This window comes from Pongo abelii, chromosome 11 (assembly GCF_028885655.2).
Source record: "Pongo abelii isolate AG06213 chromosome 11, NHGRI_mPonAbe1-v2.0_pri, whole genome shotgun sequence".
Lineage (NCBI taxonomy): Eukaryota > Metazoa > Chordata > Mammalia > Primates > Hominidae > Pongo > Pongo abelii.
In genome coordinates, this window is record NC_071996.2 from 105531241 (window position 1) to 105556764 (window position 25524).

General features: G+C 44.6%; 1 protein-coding gene and 1 non-coding gene across 5 annotated transcripts in view; both read left to right on the forward strand.

The window, feature by feature from the left end:
* The first annotated feature begins 14657 nt into the window (after nt 1–14657).
* NOP58 (NOP58 ribonucleoprotein) overlaps nt 14658–25524 on the forward strand; it is a 36729-nt gene continuing 25862 nt past the window's right edge. For 3 of the 4 annotated variants that reach the window (XM_024243547.3, XM_063712967.1, XM_063712968.1), the window contains exons 1-2: nt 14658–15369; nt 23230–23306. In XM_024243547.3, coding sequence (XP_024099315.1) covers nt 15325–15369; nt 23230–23306 — 122 coding nt within the window. In that variant the 5' untranslated portion in view covers nt 14658–15324. Of the gene's footprint in view, nt 15370–23229; nt 23307–25524 lie in introns of those variants that run through there. The other variant, XM_024243549.3, reaches the window with a different exon arrangement.
* LOC112132489 (small nucleolar RNA SNORD70) lies at nt 24554–24641 on the forward strand. Its single transcript, XR_002914255.2, has one exon. It is a non-coding gene; the product is annotated as a small nucleolar RNA SNORD70 (small nucleolar RNA).

Consider the following 25524-nt stretch of genomic DNA (forward strand, 5'->3'; position numbering starts at 1 on the left):
CAAGTTCGCACCACTACCCTCCCGCTTGTGGGAGAGAGCAAGACTCCGTCTCAAAAAAAAAAAAAAAAAAAAAAAGAACAACCGATTTGTTGACAATTATGGTGAATCTGTGGTGTGGTAATCTGTGGTAGGTAGAATAATATCCCCCAAAAGATATCCATGTCCTAATGCCCAGAACCAATGAATATGTTACCTTATATGGCAAAGGGGACTTTGCAGATGGGATTAAATTAAGGATCTTGACATGGAGTGCTGAATTTTCTACGTAGGCCAAATGTTATCACAGGTTCTTATAAAAAGGAGGAAGAGCCAGGCACGGTGGCTCACGCCTGTAATCCCAGCACTTTGAGAGGCCGAAGTGGGCGGATCACCTGAGGTCGGGAGTTTGAGACCAGCCTGGCCAACATGGAGAAACCCCGTCTCCACTAAAAATACAAAATTAGCTGGGTGTGGTAAAGCATGCCTGTAATCCCAGCTACTCGGGAGGCTGAGGCAGGAGGATCGCTTGAACCTGGGAGGCGGAGGTTGCATTGAGCCGAGATTGCCGCCATTGCACTCCAGCCTGGGCAACAAGAGCGAAACTCTGTCTCAAAAAAAAAAAAAAAAAAAAAAAGGAGGAAGAGTCCGGACGCGATGGCTCACGCCTTTAATCCCAGCACTTTGGGAGGGCGATGTGGGCAGATCATGAGGTCAGGAGATTGAGACCATCCTGGCCAACATGGTGAAACCCCGTCTCTACTTAAAAAAAAAAAAATTAGCTGGATGTGGTGGCGCATGCCTGTAGTCCCAGCTACTGGGGAGGCTGAGAGAGGAAAATTGATTGAACCCAGGAGGCAGAGGTTGCAGTGAGCGGAGATCACACCGTTGGACTCCAGCGTGACGACAGAGTGAGAGTCCATCTCAAAAAAAAAAAAAAAAAGGAGGAAAAGAAGGCAAGGCAGTCAGAGTCCAAGAAGGAGCTGTGACAAAGGAAGTAGGACCATGAGCCAAGGAATGCAGGAAACTTCTCTTAGTCTGTTCAGGCTGCCATAACAAAACACCATAGACTGGATGGTTTAAACAACAGACGTTTATTTCTCACAGTTCTAGCAGCTGGGAAACCCAAGATCAAGGTGTTGACAGATTTGGTTCTTGGTGAGGACTTTCTTCTTGGCTTGCAAGCAATCGCCTTCTTGCTGTATCCTCACATGGTAGAGAAGAGCATGTGATCTCTTCCTCTTCTTATAAAGGCATGAATCCCATCATGGGAATTCTACTCTCATGACCTCATCTAAACAAAATCATCTCCCAAAAACCCTACCTCCAAATATGATAATATTGGGGATTAGGGTTTCAACATATGAATTTCAGGGAGATATAAACATTCAGTCTATAACATTCTAGAAGCTGGAAAAGCTGAGGAAATAGAGCCTGTCCTAGAGTCTCCCCACTCTAGATGCCCTGTTAACACATCTATTTTAGCTCATTGAGTCCCATGTCACACTTATGACATCTAGAAGTGTAAGGTAATAAATTTGTGTTGTTTTAAGCTATTAAATTCATGGTAATTTGTTACGGCAATAATAGGAATCCATTACACTTGTTACAGATGGTTAGACAGGCATGAGCAGGGTAGGAGAGGGCTCTCTCCTAACCCACCAGAAATGTCAGACTTCACAATTATCACATTGCCTCTCTAAAAGTGATAAATTAGCAGCAGGTCCCAGGGAGAGGCCATTTCCTGATGGTCTGCACCTGTTGTACTAAAGTGTTAATTGAATGCAGACACCAGAAACAAGGAACTTCCCTGGCATGTGCATTAAGAGACAAAATGGTGGAGTATGACCTTTGGGACACTCCACTGGAAAAGGGAAGAAAGCTTCAGATGGGCATGCATACAACTTCCTAAACACAGCGCATGTGCTCACTTCCCAAACATAAAAAGGGCAGCATGCAGCCCACCCTAAAGGAAGAATCATGGAAAAGGGGTGCAAGACACCAAAAGTGGGGCAGCCTACAAAGTCCTAGGATCACGGTTAAAGGCAGCACTTGACCTTCACATGCCTGCCTGGATCTCTTCCAAGCATACTTTCCTGTTCTACAGCCTTTTTAAACAAACTTCAGGCTAGGCACGGTGGATCACGCCTATAATCCCAGCACTTTGGGAGTCCGAAGCAGGTGGATCATGAGGTCAGGAGTTCAAGACCAGCCTGGCCAACATGGTGAAACCATGTCTCTACTAAAAATACAAAAATTAGCTGGGCGTGGAGGTCCACACCTGTAATCCCAGCTACTCGGGAGGCTGAGGCAGGAGAATTGCTTGAACCCGGGAGACACAAGTTGCAGTGAGCCGAGATCAGGCCACTGCACTCCAGCCTGGGCTACAGAGTGAGACTCTGTCTCAAACAAACAAACAAACAAACAAACTTCAACTCCTTCTCTATAATTTGCTTTGGTCTCTTTTTCTGCCTTACACCCTTCAGTCGAATTCTTTCTTTTGAGGAGGCAAGAATTGAGGTTGCTGCAGACCCATATGAATTCGCTGCCAGTAACTCAGATACCTTTTGCCAGTAACGCACTGTCCTTGCTTGTGAACATAAGTGTGTTTCCATCCAACCTGTAAAGTATACAGTGAGGCCAGGCTTGGTGGTTCACAATTGTAATCCTAGAATTTTGGGAGGCCAAGCCAGGAGGATCGCTTGAGACCAAAAGTTCCAAACCAGCCTGGGCAACTGTATTAGCCCGTTTTCATGCTGCTGATAAAGACATACCCAAGACCAGGAAGAAAAAGAGGTTTAACGCACATGTTCTCACTCATAGGTGTGAATTGAACAATGAGAACACTTGGACACAGGGTGGGGAACATCACACACTGGGGCCTGTCCTGGGGTGGGGGGATGGGAGAGGGATAGCATGGAGATATACCCAATGTAAATGACAAGTTAATGGGTGCAGCACACCAACATGGCACATGTATACATATGTAACAAACCTGCACGTTGTGCACATGTACCCTAGAAAATAATAAAAAATAAATAAATAAATAAAAAGAGGTTTAATGGACTTACAGTTCCATATAGCTGCGGAGGTCTCACACACAAGGCGGAAGGCAAGGAGGAGCAAGTCATGTCTTACATGTATGGCAGCAAGCAAAGAGAGAGCTTGTGCAGGGAAACTCCCCCTTAAAAACTCCCCCTTAAAAGACTTATTCACTATCATGAGAACAGCACCAGAAAGACCTGCCCCCCCATGATTCAATTACCTCCCACCGGGTCCATCCCACAGCACTTGGGAATTCAAGATGAGATTTGGGTGGGGACACAGCCAAACCATATCAGCAACATAGCAACATCCTGTCTCTATAAAAAATTTAAAAATTGCCAGACGTGGTGGCTCACGCCTGTAATCCCAGCACTTTGGGAGGCTGAGGCAGGCAGATCACCTGAGGTCAGTAGTTCGAGACCATCCTGCCCAACATGGCGAAACTCTGCCTCTACTAAAAATACAAAAAATTAGCCAGGCGTGATGGCAGGTGCCTATAGTCACAGCTACTGGGAAGGCTGAGGCAGGAGAATCGCTTCAACCTGGGAGGCAGAGGTTGCAGTGAGTCAAGATCATGCCACTGCACTCCAGCCTGGGTGACAAGAGTGAAACTCCATCTCAAAAATAAATAAATAAATAAATAAAAATTAGCCAGGCATGCTGATGTGACCTGTAATTCCAGCTACTCCACAGGCTGAGGTGAGAGGATCACTTGAAACCAGAAGTGAGTTCAAGTGAGCTGTGATCATGCCATTGCACTATAGCTTGGGTGACAGAGTAAAACTTCGTCTCTTAAAAAAGATATATATATATGTATATATATACAATTACTAACATATACTCATTACTCATGTCAATAATTGATATCATTTTTACAATATATAATTAACTTGTAGACGTTGAGCTTTTCTTTTCTTTTTGAGACCGAGTCTCACTCTGTCGCCAGGCTGGAGTGCAGTGGGGCGATCTTGGCTCACTGCAACCTCCACATCCCAAGTTCAAGCAATTCTCCAGCCTCAGCCTCCCAAGTAGCTGGGATTACAGGGGCATGCCACCATGCCCAGCTTATTTTTGTATTTTTAGTAGAGACGGGGTTTTACCATGTTGGCCAGGATGGTCTCAATCTCTTAACCTTATGATCCGCCCTCCTCTGCCTCCCAAAGTGCTAGGATTACATGCATGAGCCACTGCACCTGGCCCCTGAGCTTTTCTTTTTTAAAAAAATTCCCTTTTTTTCTTTTGACACACAGTCTTGCTCTGTCACCGAGGCTAGAGTGTGGGTCTTTCCCTATGTCATCATGTACTGTATTGTATAATACTCATTCAATCAGATTATGAGTTAATCTAACTAGGGGCACAACTCTTTTTTAAAATAAAGATGGGGTCTTGCTATGTTGCTCAGGCTGGTCTGAAACTCCTGGGGTCAAGCGATCCATCCAAAGCGATCCATGGGCCTCCCAAAGTGCTGGAATTACAGGCATGACCTACAGTGCCCAGCCTAGGGGCACAACTTTAAGATTAATTAATTATTTAATTTTTTAATTTTTTATTTTTTTTCAGATGGAGTTTCACTCTTGTTGCCCAGGCTGGCGTGTAATGGGCAATCTCGGCTCACTGCTGATACCTCCCCTTCTCTTAGTCTATTTATTTATTTATTTATTTATTTTGAGACGGAGTCTCGCTCTGTCGCCCAGGCTGGAGTGCAGTGGCACGATCTTGGCTCACTGCAAGCTCCACCTCCCGGGTTTGTGCCATTCTCCTGCCTCAGCCTCCAGAGTAGCTGGGACTACAGGCGCCTGCCACCACGCCCGGCTAATTTTTTTGTGTTTTTAGTACAGACGGGGTTTCACCCTGTTAGCCAGGATGGTCTCGATCTCCTGACCTCGTGATCCGTCTGCCTCGGCCTCCCAAAGTGCTGGGATTACAGGCGCGAGCCACCGTGCCTGGCCTATTTTTTCTTAGGTTTCTTAAGTATTCTTTTGTATTTTCCATGAGTCTGTGACTCATTTGAAGTACTTTTTTTTTTTTGGAAACAGGATTTCTCACTCTGTTGCCCAGGCTGGAGTGCAGTGGCCTGATCACTGCTCACTGCAGCCTAACTTCCCAGCTGAGATAGTGTCACTGCACTCCAGCCTGGCGACAGAGCGAGACTCCATCTCCAAAAAAAAACAAAAAACAAAAATTAGCCGGGCACGGTGGCACGTGCCTATAAACCCAGCTACTCAGGAGGCTGAGGCAGGAGAATTGCTTGAACCTGGGAGGCAGAGGTTGCAGTGAACCGAGATCAAGCCATTGCACTTCAGCCTGGGGCGACAAAACAATACTCCGTCGCAAAATAAAGAAAGTCTTTATTTTATGTTTATTTATGAACAAATCATTTTGCTGGATATACAATTCTAAGTTGAGTTACTCTTTTTCCTAACACTTTGAAGATATTCTTCCACTATTCTCTAAACACTATTATTGTTGTTAAGATCTCCCTTAGTCTAATGGTTTTACTTTGTACGTTGCAGGTCATCTGACTTTTCTTTCTGGCTGAATTTAAGATTTTTCTCTTTTTGATATCTTGTGGTTCTGATATAACCATTCTGTGATTATGATATTCTACAACATCCTTAGGTATGAACTTTCCCTCTGAATTGTGTTTCCTGTATCTGTGAATTTGTGTCCCAGGTTTAAGTGATCCTCCCAAGTAGCTGGGACTAAGGTGCATACCACCACACCGGCTAATTTTTAAAATTTTTTGTGAAGACAGAGTCTCACTATGTTGCCCAGGCTGGTCTTGAACTGAGCTCAAGCAAGCCTCCTGCCTCAGCCTCCCAAAGTGATGGGATTACAGGTGTAAGCCACTGTGCCCGGCTGAAGTACTTTATGTTTATCTGCAGAGTACTAATTCTCTTTTTTTGTCTATGTTTTAACTTGTTTTCTAGCAAATCTGTCGAGTTTTTATTTCAATGTTACATGTTTTATTCTAGAAGTGCAATATGATTCTTTTTCAAATATGCCAAATCATTTTCATACTTACATCTTGCTCTATTTACCTGATTTCACGTTTTTTTCTTTAAACATTTCAGATTAAGCAATGTAAAATCTATATATGATAAATTTAATATCAGAAGTTTTTGAAGAGGACCTACTGTGGTTTTTGTTCTGAATCTGTTCTTTGTTTTTGTTTCTTTATTTGTATTTGTTAATTTTTTAATGTAAGCTGATATTTGGGTTTCAATTTGTGTCAAATTTGAGGAAGTTGGCCAGTATTTTAAAGAGCTTGCTCACCACAAAACAAAAATGAGGCCGGGTGTGGTGGCTCACGCCTGTAATCCTAGCACTTTGGGGGGCCAAGGCGGGTGGATCACGAGGTCAAGAGATCGAGACCATCCTGGCTAACATGGTGAAGCCCTGTCTCTACTAAAAACACAAAAAATTAGCCGGGCATGGTGGCGGGCACCTGTGGTCCCAGCTACTCAGGAGGCTGAGGTAGGAGAATGGCGTGAACCTGGGAGGTGGAGTTTGCAGTGAGCCAAGATGGCGCCATTGCACTCCAGCCTGGGCGACAGAGCGAGACTCCGTCTCAAAGACCAAAAAAAATGAACAAATAAACAAAACATGTATTTAAAAGAAACTACCCACAAGGTAACCAAGGTTACCAAGTTAACAGCTAGTCTGTTAATAAAGGAAAAATAGCAATTTTCTCATGTGATTATTTTATCTATGAAGCCCCTCCCATATCTTCAGTTATTTGCTTTATAAAAACAGTTGTTTTTGTCTAGGAATCAGTAATTTACAGGAAAGCCCAAGGTTTTATTTAATTTGAGATATTAAAATTAGAGCCTGCTTTTGTTTCTGTTTTCTCAGGGTGCAAAGTGGGGTGTATGTGTGTTTCCCAAGTGTAGACCGTATATGCTTACCTTTGGTGGAAGTATACAGTGTCTATTTTGTTCTACATTTCTTTTTTTTTGGAGACGGAGTTTCGCTCTGGTTGCCCAGGCTGGGGTACAATAGTATGATCTCGGCTCACTGCAACCTCCACCTCCCAGGTTCAAGCGATTCTCCTGCCTCAGGCTCCCAAATAGCTGGGACTACGGCATGCACCACTAGGCCCGGCTAATTTTTGTATTTTTAGTAGAGACAGGGTTTCACCATGTTGCCCAGGCTGGTCTCGAACCCCTGATCTCAGGTGATCCACCTACCTCGGCCTCCCAGAGTGCTGGGATTACAGGCTTGAGCCACCGTGCCTGGCCCTTTTTTTTTTTTTTTTTTTTTTGAGACAGAACCTTGCTCTGTCGCCCAGGCTGGAGTGCAGTGGTGTGATCTTGGCTCACTGCAACCTCTGCCTCATGGATTCAAGCAATTCTTGTGCCTCAGCCTGCCAAATAGCTGGGATTACAGGCATGTGCCACCATACCTGGCTAATTTTTGTATTTTTAGTAGAGACAAGGTTTCACCATGGTGCCCAGGCTGGTCTCAAACTCCTAGCCTCAAGTGATCTGCCTGCCTCAGCCTCCCAAAGTGCTGAGATTACAGGCATAAGCCATCACACTGGGCCTAGTTTCTTATAATTGTTTAATATGCATAGATCTTGTTTTTCAAAAAATTCTAAGTTCCCTAAGAGCAAGTAATCTTGAAGTTGGAGCAGAGATGGTGATGTCAAAAATAGAGGCTAATTATTAGTCTGCTCAGGACCATACCATGATATGGTCGAGGGTCTGGACCTTAGCTTTACAAGCCAAGAAACTAAATTTTTATCATTAACACAGATTGATTAGTTCAGAGGAAATGGCTCATTTTGTCCAAGCTCACAAGACACCGATGAACGGGTATCACTATATTTTAGCTGGTCAGGCAGAAATGAGACTTTCTTGAGCTGCTTTACCACACAACTCACCAGACAGCATCTATGTTTTCTGGGTAGACTAGCCTCCACAGTTTTATGTTCAAATGTTCAGGAAACGGGGTCTTGCTCTTTCACTCAGCCTAGAGTGCAGTGGGGTGATCATAGCTCATTGTAGCTTCGACCTCCCCGGTCAGCCTCCCAAATAGCTGGGACTACAGGCACATGCCACCTTGCCCACCTAATTTTTTTATTTTATTTTATTTTTTTGAGATGGAGTTTCCCTGTTGTTGACCAGGCTGGAGTGCAATGGCGAGATCTCAGCTCACTGCAACCTCCGCCTCCTGGGTTCAAGCAATTCTCCTGCCTCAGTATCCCTAGTAGCTGGGATTACAGGCGGATGCCATGATGCCCAGCTAATTTTTGTATTTTTAGTAGAGACAGGGTTTCACCATGTTGGTCAAGGCTAGTTTCGAAGTCCTGACCTCAGGTGATCTGCCCGCCTCGGCCTCCCAAAGTGCTGGGATTACAGGCGTGAGCCACCACACCTGGCCTTTTTTTTTTCTGTAGAGACAGGGGTCTCACTTTGTTGCCCAGGCTGGTCCCAAACTCCTTGCTTCAAATGATCCTCCCATGTGTGCCGAAATGTTCAGGAAACTTTTTATTTATTTATTTATTTATTTATTTATTTATTTATTTATTTTGAGACGGGGTTTTGCTCTTGTTGCCCAGGCTTGAGTGTAATCAATGACATGATCTTGGTTCTCTGCAACCTCCGCCTCCTGGGTTCAAGCAATTCTCCTGCCTCAGCCTCCCGAGTAGCTGGGATTACAGGCATACGCCACCACGCCTGGCTAATTTTTGTATTTTTAATAGAGACGGGGCTTCTCCATGTTGGTCAGGCTGGTCTTGAACTCCTCACCTCAGGTGATCCGCCCGTCTCAGCCTGCCAAAGCGTTGGGATTACAGGCGTGAGCCACTGCACCCGGCCATATTCAGGAAACTTTTTTTAAATTTATTTTTATTTTATTTTTTTTTTTTTGGAGACAGAGTCTTGCTGTTTCCCAGGCTGCAGTGCAGTGGCGCAATTTCGGCTCACTGCTACCTCTGCCTCACAGGTCCAGTGATTCTCCTGCCTCAGCCTCCTGAGTAGCTGGGATTACAGGCGCCTGCCACCATGCCCGGCTAATTTTTGTATTTTTAGTAGAGATGGGGTTTCACCATCTTGGCCAGGCTGATCTTGAACTCCTGACCTCGTGATCCACCCACCTGGGCCTCCCAAAGTGCTGGGATTACAGGCGTGAGCCACTGCGCCCAGCTTCAGGAAACTTTTAAACTGAAATAGAAACTCAACTGAAACAGATACCCTTGATTTGCATAGGGCCCACAGGGTAAAGTGAGGGAAAGACATTGAGGTTCATACTAGACTGATTTGATGGCAAGAAGTCCTCGGAAAATGCTGGACTGCCCAGAAAGACAATAGCATCACGAGAAAAAACCATCATGCATCTAGTTGCATGAGCCAGACCAAACAAAAAGGCTGGCTGTTAGAACACATGGTCAGAGGTTTGAGCCTATTTCTGTCCATCTCCCAACATATTATCCTAGTAGCCTGATTTCTCCAAGCACCCATGGTCTCTGGAAAAAAGGACTCTGGCAAAAAGAAAAAACATATGACACAAGGGGCCAACAACTCTGAAAGAACAAATTAGAAGGCACAAAAGTTGATCCCCTGTTGGCTGGAAAGAGACATCAACCCATGAAGGTACCGATATAGAGAAGGTGGGCAATGGTGTGGGCAGCACCTGTGTTCAACAAAGTGGAAGCAGTCAACAGAGTAGAGGTCTGCAATACCAGCAGACACCAGAGCAAGAAAATACAGCGCTGTAGGCCAGGCATGGTGGCTCCCGCCTGTAATCGCAGCACTTTGGGAGGCTGAGGCGGGCAGATCACCTGAGGTCAGGAATTCAAAACCAGCCTGGCCAACATGGTGAAACCCTGTCTCTACAAAAACACAAAAATTAGCCAAGCATAATGGTGTGTGTCTGTAATCCCAGCTACTCTAGAGGCTGAGGCAGGAGAATTGCCTGAACTCGGGAGGTGAAAGTTCCAGTGAGCCAACATCACACCATTGCACCCCAGCCTGGGCAACACAGCGAGACTCCATCTCAAAAAAAAAAGAAAAGAAAATATAGCACTGTACGCGGCAGGTCAGTGATTGTATGATAGAAACAATTTCCATGTCCATCTTCTGGGTACTCCTAAAGGAAACTATGAGGAAGATCTTTGCATTACTTAACTTCTCTGAGAAGGAAAACAAGAGTAATAATAAGTAGAGAGATCTTTACATGTTTCTTTCACTGTTGTGTCCCTAGTGCCTGTAAGAATGCCTGGCACAGGCGGGCGTGGTGGCTCATGCCTGTAATCCCAGCACTTTGGGAGGCTGAGGTGGGCAGATCACCTGAGGTTGGGAGTTTGAGACCACCCTGATCAACATGGAGAAACCCCGTCTCTACTAAAAATACAAAATTAGCTGGGTGTGGTGGCCTGTAATCCCAGCTGCTCAGGAGGGTGAGGCAGGAGAATTGATCGAACCCAGGAGGCAGCGGTTGCAGTGAGCCGGAGATCACGCCATTGCACTCCAGCCTGGGCAACAAGAGCGAAACTCCATCTCAAACAAACAAACAAAAAAGAATGCGTGGCACAGGCTGAGTGCGGTGGCTCACGCCTGTAATCCAGCACTTTGGGAGGCCGAAGTGGGTGGATCACAAGGTCAGGAGTTCGAGACCAGCCTGACCAACATGGTGAAACCCCGTCTCTACTAAAAATGCAAAAATTAGCTGGGTGTGGTAGTGCGCACCTGTATAGTCCCAGCTACTCAGGAGGCTAGGGCAGGAGAATTCCTGAACCCGGGAGGCGGAGGTGAGCTGAGATCCTATCATTGCACTCCAGCTTGGGCGACAGAGTGAGACTCCATCTCAAAAAAAAAAAAAAAGAATGCCTGGCACAGAGTAGACACTCAAATATTTGAAAGAATGCCTGGCACAGAGTAGACACTCAAATACTTGTTGAATACATAAAAGATGTTCACCACCCAGAACATCCCCTTCTTGTTACCAGGCACATGGAAGGTGTCTAACCAAAATGGTATCTTTTGCTAATCTCAGTAGGTTCCAAAAAGTCCCTGGAGGCTCTAATAGTACCTTGAAATTATCCCACCATTCACTCATTCCATTCATCCATTCATTTACTTAGTTATTAGTCACGTTTATGGAATCTCTACTATGTGCCAGATACTAGCCTAGTACTTGTAGATTTTGCAACAAACTTTTATAGAGTTTATATTCTAGTTGTAACAGGGGTGGAGTTGGGGTGTACAGAGAGGACAGACGAACCATGTTTCTCATCCTTGTTATTTCACCATGTTAGCCACCAGTAAAATTGTAAGCCCTGGCCAGGCACAGTTGTTCACACCTGTAATCCCAGCACTTTGGGAGGCCGAGGCGGGCAGATCACCTGAGGCCGGGAGTTCGAGACCAGCCTGACCAAAATGGAGAAACCCTGTCTCTACTAAAAATACAAAATTAGCCGGGCGTGGCGGCACATACCTGTAATCCCAGCTACTCGGAAGGCTAAGGCAGAAGAATCGCTTGAACCCGGGAAGCAGGGGTTGCAGTGAGCTGAGATCATGCCATCGCACTCCAGCCTGGGCAACAAGAGCGAAACTCTGTCTCAAAAAAAAAAAAAAACTGTAAGCCCTTCTATCATCTGTACTCTCCTATATTCTCCTTCTTATATTTCTTTGTGCTATCTCCCCTTCACTCAGTACTTTAACAAAGTACTAAGACTCTTACTTCTCCCTTGCAAGAGAAAATCTCCAATTACTGGCCGGGCGCAATGGCTCACGCCTGTAATCCCAGCACTATGGGAGGCCGAGGTGGGTGGATCACGAGGTCAGGAGTTCAAGACCAGCCTGGCCAACATGGTGAAACCCCATCGCTACTAAAAATACAAAAATTAGCGGGGCGTGGTGGCAGGGGCCTATAATCCCAGCTACCCAGGAGGCAGAGGCAGAAAATTGCTTGAACCCAAGAGACAGAGGTTGCAGTGAGCCAAGATCATGCCACTGCACTGCAGCCTGGGCAACAGAGCAAGACTGCGTCTCAAAAAAAAAAAAAAAAAAAAGAAAAAGAAAATCTCCAATTACTTTATTTGGCCAAGTTACAAACCCAAAATCAGAGTCAGCTCTGAACTCCCGATTAAAGCATCATATGGAGGTGACTATGTAAATGGTAACATGCAAGGACAAGTTCTAGGAGATACCATAGCAAAGAGATTTCTCATTGAATAAGTGGTTTTATTTCATTTTGGGGACAGGATTTAAGGCTTTACATGTAAAGAAAAGAATTTTTACTTCTTGCGGACATTCATTCAATAAATTTTTAAGAATTAATTAGATTCTATTTCATGAGTAGCACAACATAACATCCTATACAGACACAAATACGTGTAAAGTAGACTCAATTCTCTAGCAGATGTCACTTCTGCTAAGGAGACTAGTCAAAAAAAATACTGTGCAGTTAAATAACACTATAAACAGACATGGTGTTTCTAACATCTCATCCACCCACACATACCCCTCTCCCAATCAGGTAATTTTCATCTCTCTTGTCTCCCTGACCACACTGGATTATAGCTGTAACTATAATCAACCATGCTTTTTTTTTTTTTCGAGACAGGGTCTTGCTTAGTAGCCCAGGCTGGAGTGCAATGGCAGGATCATAGCAGGCGTGAACCATGCACTCGGCCAATTATGCTCTTGAATTCACCCTAGGCCGGGCGTGGTAGCTCATGCCTGTAATCCCAGCACTTTGGGGGGCTGAGGCAGGCGGATCACCTGAGGTCAGGAGTTCAAGACCAGCCTGGCCAACATGGGGAAACCCCGTCTCTACTAAAAATACAAAAACTAGCTGGGCATGGTGGCGCGTGTCTGTAATCCCAGCTACTGGGGAGGCTGAGGCAGGAGAATCACTTGAGCCCAAGAGGCAGAGGCTTCAGTGAGCTGAGATGGTGACTGGGATCGCGACACCGCGCTCCAGCCTGGGCGACAGAGTGAGACTCCGTCTCAAAAAAAAAAAAAAAAAAAAGAATTCACCCTAGATTCCCTAGATTCCTCTGTCCTGTGACTTTCTGTTATTCAACCCAGGATTTTCTTTCCTCTTGATCTCAGGTTGCAGAGTTGCTACCTATTTAACGTTCCACAATCTTGAGCAGGTTGCAATTTTTTTTTTTTTTTTAGATGGAGTCTTGCTGTGTCGCCTAGGCTGGAGTGCAGTAGTGCGACCTCGGCTCACCGCACCCTCCGCCTCCTGGGTTCAAGCAATTCTCCGAGCAGGTTGCAATTTAATGATCAGGAACAATCTGCATATAGGGCCTGGGAAGTGAGTGAGGAAATTTTACTCCTGTTGGAAGACAGACTTGTGAAACAACTGGGTTATTTAATCCCAGTCCCTGAGACTGAAGGGCTTCCAGAAAAGCAAGTAACACTAAACCAAGACAGTCTAAATTCAGCCCAGCACAGTGGCTCATGCCTATAATCCCAGCACTTTGGGAAGCTGAGGTGGGTGGATCACCTGAGGTCGGGAGTTCGAGACAAGCCTGACCAGCATGGAGAAACCCCATCTCTACTAAAAATACAAAATTAGCCAGGCGTGGTGGCACATGCCTGTAATCCCAGCTACTCGGGAGGCTGAGGCAGGAGAATTGCTTGAACCCGGGAGGCAGAGGTTGCAGTAAGCAGAGATCATACCACTGCACTCCAACCTGGGCAATAAGAGTGAAACTCCGTCTCAAAAAAAAACAAAGAAGAAAAAAAGACAGTCTAAATTCATACCCTGGGGTCATTTTAACAAATGCAGCAAAAATAGGAGAGGCTTATTGAGAGAAAACTGTGCTAATAATTCATTTGGCCAGACATAAGAGAACGGCCAGGAATGCTCACAAATATAGTGACAGTAATGGTGTCATTCTGAGGCCTTTGCCTCAAGGCAGGGCTTGAAACGGGATAAAGTCTAACGGCACTAGCTGGCATTTCAAATTCTAGATGCCTGAGGCAGACTGGCACCGAGACAGCTCTTGGTTTCTCTCAAAGTGAACATATAATTCATAGAGGGTTAACAAAATAATATCGTGCAGTTTTTCCCCTTTAAATCTCTAGCGGTGGCGGGGCGCGGTGGCTCACGCCTGTAATCCCAGCACTTTGGGAGGCCGAGGTGGGAGGATCCCTTGAGGTCAGGAGTCCGAGACCAGCCTGGGCAACATTGTGAAACCCTGTCTCTACAAAAAATTAGCTGGGTGTGGTGGCACAGGCCTGTAGTCCCAGCTGCTCCGGAGGCTGAAGTGGGAGGATCGCTTGAGCCTGGGAGTTGGAGGTTGCAGTGAGCCGTGATAGTGCCACTACATTCCAGCTTGGGCAACAGCCAGACTGTCTCAAAAAAAAAAAAAAGGCCGGGCGCAGTGGGTCACGCCTGTAATCCCAGCACTTTGGGAGGCCGATGCGGGTGTATCACGAGGTCAAGAGATAGAGACAATCCTGGCCAACATGCTGAAACCCGGTCTCTACTACAAATACAAAAATTAGCTGAGCGTGGTGGTGCGTGCCTCTAGTCCCAGCTACTGGGGAGGCTGAGGCACGAGAATTTCTTTTTTCTTTTTTTTTTTTTGAGACGGAGTCTCGCTCTGTCGCCTAGGCTGGAGTGCAGTGGGATCTTGGCTCACTGCAAGCTCCGCCTCCTGGGTTCAGGCCATTCTCCTGCCTCAGCCTCCCGAGTAGCTGGGACTACAGGCGCCTGCAACCACGCCCAGCTAATTTTTTGTATTTTTAGTAGAGACGGGGTTTCACCGTGTTAGCCAGGATGGGCTCGATCTCCTGACCTTGTGATCCGCCCGCCTCGACCTCCCAAAGTGCTGGGATTACAGGCGTGAGCCACCGCGCCCGGCTAGGAGAATTTCTTGAACCCGGGAGGCGGAGATTGCAGTAAGCGGAGATTACACCACTGCACTCCAGTCTGGGCTACAGAGCGAGACTCCGTCTCAAAAAAACAAAAGAAAAAAGAAAAAAAGGCGCAAAGGCTGCGTTCAGGCCCTAGATCCCGCGATACAAACTTTCTCGGCCCGCCCCAGCCCGCTGTGGCGGGAACATTCTGGAAGTGACGGCAATCTCAGCGGCAGTCTTCGTCGGAAGTGACGTCGCTATCCCAGAATCCTTAGAGAAGGAGAAGCGCGTTCGTGCGTCCTATTCCCAGTACAGCGTGGAGGGGTTAGGCAGCGTGTCTGATTCTCTGCGGAACGGCGAGCACATTTGTGCTTTGCCCGCCGCGGCCTAGGAGGCCTTTTGGGGCCGCGTAGTCGGTGTTTTTGAACTGACTCCACAGCTCGTGGCGGGCCGTGCGGCGCCCTGACCCGGCCTGACCATGTTGGTGCTGTTTGAAACGTCTGTGGGCTACGCCATCTTTAAGGTAGGTGGGAGAGCGAGCCGTTAAAGGGGGAAGGCGGATGCTGGACAGACGAGGAGAGGGGAAGACTTAAGCACGGAACTACTCAGGGTAGCGTGGGTACCTGTTATGGCCCGGGCTCTGGGAGGAGGGAAAAGGCCTTTACACCTGAGAGCCATGTTACGTGTAACACGTGGCCCCGCCGTTTGGGGAGACCCGTTCTGCATTAGAGGATTTTCTTTCCTCCCGTTGAAGAGGTGGGCAGGAGGCGTGTTAGTTCTAACAGGTTATAGGGAATTCGGATTTTATTCTAGATGTTTTGAGGAATGATCGAAAGATTTTTTTTTTTTTTTTTTTGAGATGGAGTTTCGCTCTTGTTGCCTATGCTGGAGTGCAGTGGCGCAATCTTGGCTCACTGCAACCTCCGACTCCCGAGTTCAAGCGAGTCTCCTGCCTTGGCCTCCCAAGTAGCTGGGATTACAGGCCTCCATCCACCACCACGCCTGGCTAGTTGTTTTTGTTTGTTTGTTTGTTTGCTTTTTAGTAGAGACGGGGTTTCACCATGTTGGCCAGGCTGGTCTTGAACTCGTGACCTCAAGTGATCCACGTGCTTCGGCCTCCCAAAGTGCTGGGATTACAGGCGTGAGCCACCGTGCTCGGCCAATCGAAAGGATTTAAGCAGAGGAATGACCTGCTAATTTGTCTTAATACGGTTACTCTGCTGTGTGGAGATTAGACTCGAGGAGATAAGAACGGCAGCAAGAATACTTTTGGATTCATTTAGACAAGATGAAATTGCCTGGTATAGAGAGAAACAAATATCGATAGAAATTGTGAAGGTGGAACAGAAAGGACTGGCTAATAGATTGAATATGGGGTTTTGGTTTAAATAAGATGTTAATAAAGTTTCTTGTGGGTGAAGGACTAAAGATTTCCAGTTTGGGCTGTGGGAAGCTTGCGTTGTCTGTTAGACCTGATAATGTAGTTGTGTAGATCGGGCAGTTCAGTATTTCAAATTTGAAGCTTAGGGGAAAACATCTAGGCTGGTGATGTGAATTTGAGATTTGGTTGTTTTCGTGGGGAAAGTTTGACAAGTTCGTCAGCACTGAAATGGTTGAATGGTAAGACATTCGTATCGCAAGATGCTGTTGAGATGTTAGGAAGAATGAGTGAGATTGAGTGCCTTTTCTTGTGCCGTGCAACTCTTCTGAGCTCTGCGAATATAGCAATGAAAAATAAAGTTTTTATGTATATTCTACATATATATGTGTTGGTAGAAAGCAAAAACGCTAGGTAAAAATAAATGCAATACAATTTTAGCTGTGAACCAAAAAACCGTTTGTGGTGTGGATGCAAGAAAGTCTGGATGGGTGCAGAGTTCTCCATGTTTCACTTCCGACATTTGAAAATACGCAGTTTGCATTTGATACGTCAAATACTTGTTATTTTTAAGAAAACCAGTAAAATCATTAAAACCCAAAAGGCAGTTTTGCTTGTTTTTACCTTAATTGGAATTATCTGCAATTGCAGTATTAGTAGTTTTAAGGAACTTGTAAGTAAGCTCCTTAGTCCTCTTTAGAGCTACGAAACATGTCAATTTTACTTTTCTCCAGCTTTTTGGAATCTTATCTAAATTACCATGTAGCTATGCAGAACTCCAAATTCTCTTAGCCAATGTGGTCTGTCAGTGTCTATCGATGAATTTCACCGTTAATTGCTATAGTATACTGTCCTGTACTGGATGTTAAGAGGAGCAACTCTGCACAGTGCACTGGTTGTCTCCCATGGTAGGAAGGAATTGGCTTATCAATGGTCGGATTTCTAGACCTGGGTCCTAAAATACTCAACCATGTCTCGATGAATTACTGATTTCTGTTAATGAAACGTGTCCTCCTCCATAAAAATGTCTTTGAGTATTCCGTTGGAGTTTGCAGTGCTATTTGCAAGTTACTGTTCAAAATGATTAAATTGTGGTTTGTGTAACCTAGTACTAAAGAAATAACTAGTTAAGCTCGAATATGTTGACATTGATTAGTTTGTAATTATTGGAATTAACATTGATCATTTCTGAGTATAAAAGACATACAAATGTTCTGGAACTAGTGATGGCTGCACATTTTTGTGAGAATGCACTACTAAAAAGTGAATTGTACACTTTAAAAGGGCAAATATTAAGATATATGTAAAGTTAATATGATATATAATATGGTGAATTTTATCTCCTAAAAAAGTAGACATACAGTTCAAGGTTATTAATTTCCTTTCCCATAATCTTTCAAAATGCTAGGGTATAAAATTATATTGGTTGCCGGGCATGGTGGCTCATGCCTGTAATCCCAGCACTTCGGGAGGCCGAGGCGGGCGGATTACAAGGTCAGGAGTTCGAGACCAGCCTAACCAACATGGTGAAACCCCGTCTCTACTAAAAAAATACAAAAATTAGCTGGGTGTGGTGGTGTGCGCCTGTAATCTCAGCTACTTGGGATGCTGAGGCGGTTGCATTGCTTGAACCCGGGAAGCGGAGGTTGCGGTGAGCTGAGATCGTGCCATTGCACTCCAGCCTGGGCAATAAGAGCGAAACTCCGTCTCAAAAAAAAATTGTATGGTTGCATACAATTCATGCTTTGATGAGAATGTTTTAGGAGGTTTTTTGAAGTTTTTTTTTTTTTTTTTTTTTTTTACAATGGTTATATTGTACAGTGTAGCTGTGTAGCATAGCATTTTGTGTCACTTCATTTTCTCAAGGTTTGGAGAAAGATTTTTGATGTATATACCAAATGTCTATATAAAACCTAAGTACCGAGCAATATATTTTTTCTAACTTTATTGGGTGTACTTTACATACTGTATAACTCACCTGTAGGTTTTAATTACAATCCAGTTTTATAGTACACTTTGTTGCAAAAAGTTGTCATGCCCATTTTCAAGTTAGTCCTGCTCTAGACAATCACTGTTCAGCTTTCTTTCTGCATAATTTTTTCTAGAAGTTTCATGTAAGTGGAGTAGTATTTTAGTCTTTTGTGTTTGGCTTTTTTCACTTAGCGTAATGCTTCTGAAGCTAACCGAAGAGCTTTTTCACACTTGTTGTGTGTATGGATTTGTTTCTTTTTGAGCAGTGCACATTTTAAGCTAATTATCAGTTTTATCCTGTATTCAAACAAGTTTCATAAAACATTAACTTGCTCATATTGTCTGCGGAAGTGAAACTTAAAAGTTAGCATTAAATATTTACACAAAACATAGAGGTTGGGTGCAGTGGCTCACGCCTGTCACCCTAACACTTTGGGAGGGTGAGGCAGGAGGATTGTTTGAGCCCAGGAGTTGCAGACCAGCCTGGGCAACATGGCGGAAAAAAAATTAGCTGGGCACAGTGGTGCTTGCCTGTAGTCCCAGCTGCTGCAGGAGGCTGAGGTGGGAGGGAGGTCACGGCTGCAGTGAGCCGTGATTGAGCCTCTGCACTTTAGCCTGGACAACAGAGTGAGACCTCATCTCAAAACAAAACAAAAACCACACAAAGTCTCAAGCAATCAATCAATTAAAAATGAAAATGAGGAGGCTGGGAGTGGTGGCTCACACCTGTAATCCCAGCACTTTGGAAGGCTGGGGTGGGCAGATCATGAGGTCAGGAGTTTGAAACCAGCCTGGCCAACATAGTGAAACCCCGTCTCTACTAAAAATACAAAAATTAGCCAGGCATGGTGGCGTGTGTCGCAACATCTGTAGTCCCAGCTGAGGCAGGAGAATCACTTGAACCAGGGAGGTGGAGGTTGCAGTGAGAAGACCGCACCTCTGCACTCCAGCCTGCGTGACAGGGCAAGACACTGTCTCAAAAAAAAACAAAAAAAGTGATTAAAATTCTTAATTCCATACACCCTCACCAATATTCTGTATCAGCTGCCTAAGTATTAGATAGGATGGGATTAATCCTAAAAGGCACAACCCCCATATTTAACATCCCTAAAATTGGGATGTCTTACAATTGATGACAGGTCAATTGGGAGTGTAAAAGAATAGCATAAGCCAGGTGTGATGGCTTACGCCTGTCATCCCAGTACTTTGGGAGGCTGAGGCAGGCAGATTGCCAGACCTCAGGAGTTCAAGACCAGCCTGGGCAACAGTGAAACCCCGTCTTTACTAAAATACAACAACAACAACAAAAAATTAGCTGGGCATGGCAGCATGCTCCTGTAATCCCAGCTACTTGGGAGGCTGAGGCAGGAGAGTTGATTGAACCAGGGAGGTGGAGGTTGTAGTGAGCTGAGATCATGCCACTGTGCTCCAGCCTAGCCGACAGAGCAAGACTCTGTCTCAAAAAAAAAAAAAAAAGAATAGCATGTTAAATTTTGTGAGATAGAGTATATACAGATATTATGCATATATTTTTATTTAAAAAAAACCCAGCTGGGTCAAGCGCCATGGTTTCTGCCTGCACTCCCAGCACTTTGAGAGGCCAAGCAAGGCAAGAGGATCACTTGAGTCCAGAAGTTAGAGATCAGCCTGGGCAACAAAGCAAGCCCCTGTCTCTACAAAAAGATTTTTAAAATAGCTAGATGTGGCAGTGTGCACCTATAGTCCTAGCTACTTGGGAGGCCGAGGCAGAAGAATCGCTTGAGGCCGGGAGTTTGAGGCTGTAGTGACACAGGACCACACCACTGTACTCCAGCCTGGACAACAAAGTGAGACCCTGTCTCTGGAAAAACAACACAGCTAGTAAATTTAAAACTATACCTTGCTAATAAATAAGCATTATCTATCAAGCCCATAATATAGCACATCTACACATTAACACACAGTTCTTGTCTGGTTATGTATTATTTTCAGTAAAAGAAACACAATATTGCAAGTTGTATAAAACTTATAGTTAGATGAGTGTGACAAGATGATTTTAGGGGTTTGTTCTGATGTATACAAAAATTTTTTTTTTTTTTTTTTTTTTTGAGACGGAGTCTCGCTGTTGCCCAGGCTGGAGTGCAGTGGCGCAATCTCGGCTCACTGCAGGCTCCGCCCCCTGGGGTTCATGCCATTCTCTTGCCTCAGCCTCCTGAGTAGCTGGGACTACAGGCGCCCACCACCTCGCCTGGCTAATTTTTTGTATTTTTAGTAGAGACGGGGTTTCACCGTGTTAGCTAGGATGGTCTCGATCTCCTGACCTCGTGATCTCCGCCTGCCTCGGCCTCCCAGAGTGCTGGGATTATGCGTGAGCCACCGCACCCAGCCTGTATAAATTTAATCACATATGGTTGAATTAGATATGTTGGTAAAAATAACCCAAACTAGAAAAACTTAGAGTCACACAAAGCAGTAAACAACTACAAAGCCTAGAGTTGGTATTAACAATTTATAAACTAATAGCTCTAACTTTGTATATCATGAAGTTTTAGAATCCAAAGACATCTCACCAAGTCTCATGACTATACTGAAAACATTGATTAAAATTTTTTGAAATTGTTCAGAGAATGCAGCTAACCGTAACTGAAGTTCACTATTTTTAAGAGGACATGTATCAAATAGGGGATATGACTCATGAGTAAAATTCACATTTTTTCTAGCTGAAAAGCAAGTATATTTGAAGATAACATTTGGGTAACAAAATTGCCATATTTAAAAGATACTATCGGTCTGGCGGGATCACTCACGCCTGTAATCCCAGCACTTTGGGAGGCCGAGGTGGGTGGATCACAAGGTCAGGAGATGGAGACTATCCTGGCTAACACGGTGAAACCCCAACTCTACTAAAAATACAAAAAATTATTCAGGCGTGGTTGCAGGCGCCTGTAGTCCCAGCTACTCTGGAGGCTGAGGCAGGAGAATGGCATGAACCCAGGAGGCGGAGCTTGCAGTGAGCCGAGATCCTGCCATTGCACTCCAGCCTGAGCAACGGAGCGAGACTCCGTCTCAATAAATAAATTAATTAAAAGATACTATCACCATTCTTAAACTGAAGTTAAAATAACAAAGGAGATGTGATAAAATCAGGGCAATTCATGAGCACACAAAGGTCTTCAAAGACTATGTTATGTCAGCCAAAACCATTACTATGACAAAACCACTGTGTTCCCAACTGTAACATCTTGAAGAAAACATTGCTAATAAAGACCATCTAAATAAGAAAGTTAGAGATATTGCTACATTTTCTGTTTTACATTTGTCTCAAAGTTTTTTATTTGTCTCAAATTTTTAATCATTTCTTTTCAGCCAGGGTAATGATAAATATTTGTATACAGAAATCCATTTTAAGTTTTATCATTTTAAGTTAATTTCCATTTCTAAGTAGAAATAGTATACAAGTAGTACCACTGCAGTCTTTAGCATTGTTGTTACAATAGTACTAGCTTTAAAACAAGTCTTTATATTTTATAGATAGAAACTGAAATATTAACAGGTAAAATTAAATGTCTAGGTCTTGCTTCCAAACAATACAAGGCGGCTGGGTGTGGTGGCTCACGCCTGTAATCACAGTGCTTTGGGAGGCCGAGGCGGGTGGATCACCTGATGTCAGGAGTTCAAGACCATCCTGGCCAACTTGGTGAAACCCAGTCTCTACTAAAAATACAAAAACTAGTTGGGTGTTGTGGTGCATGCCTGTAATCCCAGCTATTCAGGAGACTGAGGCAGGAGAATCGCTTGAACCCGGGAGGCGGAGGTTGCAGTGAGCCGAGATTGCGCCACTGCACTCCAGCCTGGCGACAGAGTGAGACTCCATCTCAAAAAAAAAAAAAGCCATTTACTGTGATTCCTAAAAGTATGCATGAACATGTGTTGCACAGACATTCAAAGTCTTGGAGAATATATACCTAAATGTTGATAAGTGTATTGTTGATTAAAGTACCCTACATTTCTTGTGCATTTTAAAAATTTCTCACATCTAGATGTGTCTCACAATTGATAGTTTTAGAGAAATCCATAATACTTTCATGTTAGGATGATCATAGCAGTAAATAATGAATATAATCTATTGAAAGTAGACAAATAAAAGGTTTTTTTTTGTTTTTTGTTTTTTTGAGATGGAGTTTTTTGCTCTTGTTGCCCAGGCTGGAGGGCAATCGCGCAATCTCAGCTCACTGCAACCTCCGCCTCCGGGTTCAAGCGATTCTCCTGCCTCAGCCTCCCGAGTAGCTGGGATTACAGGCATGTGCCACCACGCCCAACTAATTTTTTTTTTTTTTTTTTTTTTTTTTTTTTTTTTTTTTGTAGAGACGGGGTTTCTCCATGTTGATCAGGCTGGTCTTGAACTCCTGACCTCAGATGATCCGCCTGCCTCGGCCTCCCAAAGTGCTGGGATTACAGATGTGAGCCACCGCGCTTGGCGCAAATAAAAGTTTTTAATGATTACAATACTTTATTGTAAAGGGATTAATGGCTCTTTTAAAAGAAAGGTTCTTGGCCAGGTGCAGTGGTGCACACCTGTAATCCCAGCTACTCAGGAGGCCGAGGCACTAGAATCTCATGAACCCAGGACGTGAAGGTTGCAGTGAGCCAGGGTTGCTCCACTGCACTCCATGCTGGGCTACAGAGCGAGACTCCATCTCAAAAAAATAGAAAGAAAGGTTCTCTGCCCTACCCCCCTAGGAACCCATAGCTCCAGCTACGGCCCAAGGCTGGGGCAGGAATATCACTTGAGGCCAGGTAGATCCTAGACTGTGAATAGCCACTGTACTACATCTGACTGGACTAGATCTGAATTCCATTCAGCTGTTAAATGGGCAATTCGAACTAGTAATTTGACCAAAAATACATGCAGGATAAGAAAACTAGTTCATTATCTTAGTGAAAGAAATAGCTTCTACCACCTTCATTTTACATGTAAAATTGTACTTGAAGAATGCAGCTGTATATGCCTCACCTGTACCATTTAAAGAAAACTATTTAAACATTTTATTACAGGTTCTAAATGAGAAGAAACTTCAAGAGGTTGATAGTTTATGGAAAGAATTTGAAACTCCAGAGAAAGCAAACAAAATGTAAGTAATCTTGAAATCAGTAATTTAGCAGTTAACATTTAGGGCTTGTTTTATTTTTTACATTTTTTCCTGATTTATATAATGTTACATTCATAGTTTTCTGTTTTGAAATCTGTTTCAGGAATAATTTTGGTATGAACCTATTTATTACAAATGTTTTACTTGGAATATAGGCCATCTCAATTAATTTGAAGGCAGTAGTCCCCCCCCCCCCTTACCCACAGGGATTATGTTCCAGAAGACCCAGTGGATACGTTAAATCTTGGATAGTACCAAATGTGATTGCTGTCAGTAGGAACACGTTTGTCTTCATGTCTTCCACACACAAATGTAATACCTTTTTTATCTTAACTAAGCACTTACCACACACAGAGGTTGTAACCTGCTTTTTGAGTTTTGCAACAGCAAAACTAGCATGAACTACTTTTTCTTTCATCACAATTTCATGGAAGATTCATTCTTAGTGTAGATTTTAAATCTTTGTTTTTTTTGTTTGTTTTTTGAGGCAGAGTTTTGCTCTGTCACCCAGGCTGGGGTACAATGGCGCAATCTCTGCTCACTGCAACCTCCCCCTCCTGGGTTCAAGCTATTCTTCTGCCTCAGCCCCCCAAGTAGTTGGGATTACAGGCGCCCACCACCATGCCCAGCTAATTTTTGTATTTTTAGTAGAGACAGGGTTTCGCCATGTTGGTCAGGTGGGTCTCAAACTCCTGACCTCAGGTGATCCGCCTGCCTCGGCCTCACAAAGTGCTGGGATTACAGGCGTGAGCCACCACACCTGGCCTAAATCTTCGTATTTGTGTGTGTATTTAAGGGACCACACTAGCATGTTCTCTTACCAGATAAGAAAACCTTGCTTAAGGTGACATTGTTGCCTGGCGTGGTGGCTCACATCTGTAATCCTAGTACTTTGGGAGACCAAGGTGGGTGGATCATTTGAGGTCAGGAGCTCGAGACCAGCCTGGCCAACATGGTGAAACCCCGTCTCTCCTAAAAACACAAAATTATCCGGGCATGGTGGCACATGCCTGTAATCCCAGCTACCGGGAGGAAGATGAGGCAGGAAAATCCCTTGAGCCTGGGAGGCGGAAGTTGCAGTGAGCCAAGATTGCGCCACTGCACTCCAGTCTGGGCGGCAGAGTGAGACCTTGTCTCCAAAAAAAAAAAAAAAAGATGACACTGTTTTAGGCAAATAGAAGACTAGTTTTCCTTCTGAAAGGGTTATATGCTTTGTTGGGTTAATCTGATTCGTCGTTGTCAATGATGTATTCTTGTTGGAACTGAATCTAAGTGATCTGACTCAATATTCGTCACTACCACTGAGACAACGATGAATCAACTATATGTTTCTTTCTGCATAATATACTACCCTGAGGCCGGGCGTGATGGCTCACACCTGTAATCCCAGCATTTTGGGAGGCCAAGGCAGGCGGATCAATTGAGCCCAGGAGTTCAAGACCAGCCTGGGCAATATAGGAAAAACCCCATCTCTACCAAAAACAAAAATTAGCTGGGTGTGGTGGTGCACACCTATAGTCCTAGCTACTTGGGAGACTGAGGCTGGAAGATCCTTTGAGCTCGGGAAGTCAGGGCTGCAGTGAGCTGTGATTGCACCACTGCATTCCAGCCTGGGTGACAGAGTGAAGTGAGACCCTGTCTCAAAAACCTAAAGGGGGCCGGGAGCGGTGGCTCACGCCTGTAATCCCAGCACTTTGGGAGGTCGAGGTGGAGACCGAGGCGGGCAGATCACGAGGTCAGGAGATCAAGACCATCCTGGCTAACACGGTGAAACCCCGTCTCTACTAAAAATACAAAAAATTAGCCGGGTGCGGTGGCGGTTGCCTGTAGTCCCAGCTACTTGGGAGGCTGAGGCAGGAGAATGGCGTGAACCTGGGAGGCGGAGTTTGCAGTGAGCCGAGATCACACCACTGCACTCCAGCCTGGGCGACAGTGAGACTCTGTCTCAAAAAAAAAAAAAAAAAAAAAAAAAAAAAAAAAAGCCAGGCATATGGCGGCACACGCCTGTAATCTCAGCTACTTGGGAGGCTGAGGCAGGAGAATTGCTTGAATCCAGGAGGCAGAGGTTGCAGTGAGCCGAGATCGCACCACTGCACTCCAGCCTGGGTGACAGAGTGAGATTCTGTCTCAAAAAAAAATATATATATATAAAGAGTTAGGATGTAACAAGAATGAGATCCGACAATAAGCTATTTTTTTT